Consider the following 1172-nt stretch of genomic DNA (forward strand, 5'->3'; position numbering starts at 1 on the left):
GAGTCACCGCACTTCCGGTGCGCCGCTGCGCGGGCGTTTGAGCGGGCGGCGACGCGGTGGCGCTCTGCGCTGCCTCAACACCTTCGTCAGCGCTATGACAAATTGTGACTGTTTCTCCTACTCTTGCCTAAAGAGCCGTTGTTCTCTGCCGCCAGGTCCGAGCCCAGCAAGGAGATGCGCGCCGCTCTCAAGGTGCTGGACGACCACCTGCAGCTGCGGCAGACGCCGCCGTCCGCGCGGGCGGGCTCCGTGCCGCAGGAGCTGCGCAACGCCTTCAGCATCGTCCAGCTGGAGTGGTTCAAGGTAACAGGTGCACGCCACCCCCCGGGCCGGGGTGTGTGTGAATAATTAACTTTGACAAACTTTTCAAGGGGCGGGGCTGGGAGGGGGCGGCCGCTGTCTCCCCTGTCCGAGCCGCGCGGAGGTGGGCGGGGCAGCGCTTGCAGTGCTGGGTCCAGCAGGAGCAGCCCCGGACGTTACGTTATGCGGATTACCACCACGGCTCGCTCGCCGATGTTAACGCCCGACATTGCGGCATCAGAGTATCGGACCTGCTGTCCAGGGTTCTCCGGGTCGTGCGGCGAGTGTGGCGAACGGGGACTTCCCTGAACTGGCGTGCCTCGGCTGCCTCGGCTGCCTCGGCTCCACGTGACGCCGGCGAGCAGCACTTAGTTTTAAAAGTGAGCCCTAATGGGCGGTGGCAGGGAGGGCTGCGTCCGGCGGCGGTACGGGGAGCGAGCGAGAGCGAGCGAGGGTCGGCGAGCGAGCGAGCGCGAGGGAGCGAGGCAGAGGAGCGAGCGAGCGGCGCGCGCTAAAGACGTCACGCACGGTGGCGTGTTCCCGCCCGGCGTCGCCACACCAACTACTTTTCGATTCGCGCGGCCCTGAGCTGAGCTGGCGCCTTCGCCCGCCCCGGCGGCGCCACCCTGTCCGCGCCAACAAGTGTGCGACTGGCGAAGCTCGCGAAGCTCTACGCACGACCGTGTTCGGACTCTGGAGCAGGTTCAATTCTCGCGCGATCCAAATAACTTGACTTATTGTCCGTGCTCACAGTTGGAGGACGACAATAATTGGCAATTCGTAGGCCGGCTGAGCAGGCTTATCGCCGCCAGGCCTGTCGTCTTTTCCCTTTCGGGACGCGGGCGGACGTACCTGTCAGGACTGCTCGCCGC

General features: G+C 65.7%; 1 protein-coding gene across 1 annotated transcript in view; it reads left to right on the forward strand.

Annotated features, from left to right (window-relative positions):
- The window catches only part of LOC113206963 (KN motif and ankyrin repeat domain-containing protein 2), a gene marked incomplete in the record, with an annotated part of 44194 nt that overhangs the window by 9030 nt on the left and 33992 nt on the right, over positions 1-1172 (forward strand). Inside the window, 1 exon segment of the mRNA XM_052270686.1 lies at positions 156-303. Coding sequence (XP_052126646.1) covers positions 156-303 — 148 coding nt within the window.

Source organism: Frankliniella occidentalis, unplaced genomic scaffold (assembly GCF_000697945.3).
Source record: "Frankliniella occidentalis isolate FOCC.00 unplaced genomic scaffold, Focc_3.1 Scaffold134, whole genome shotgun sequence".
Lineage (NCBI taxonomy): Eukaryota > Metazoa > Arthropoda > Insecta > Thysanoptera > Thripidae > Frankliniella > Frankliniella occidentalis.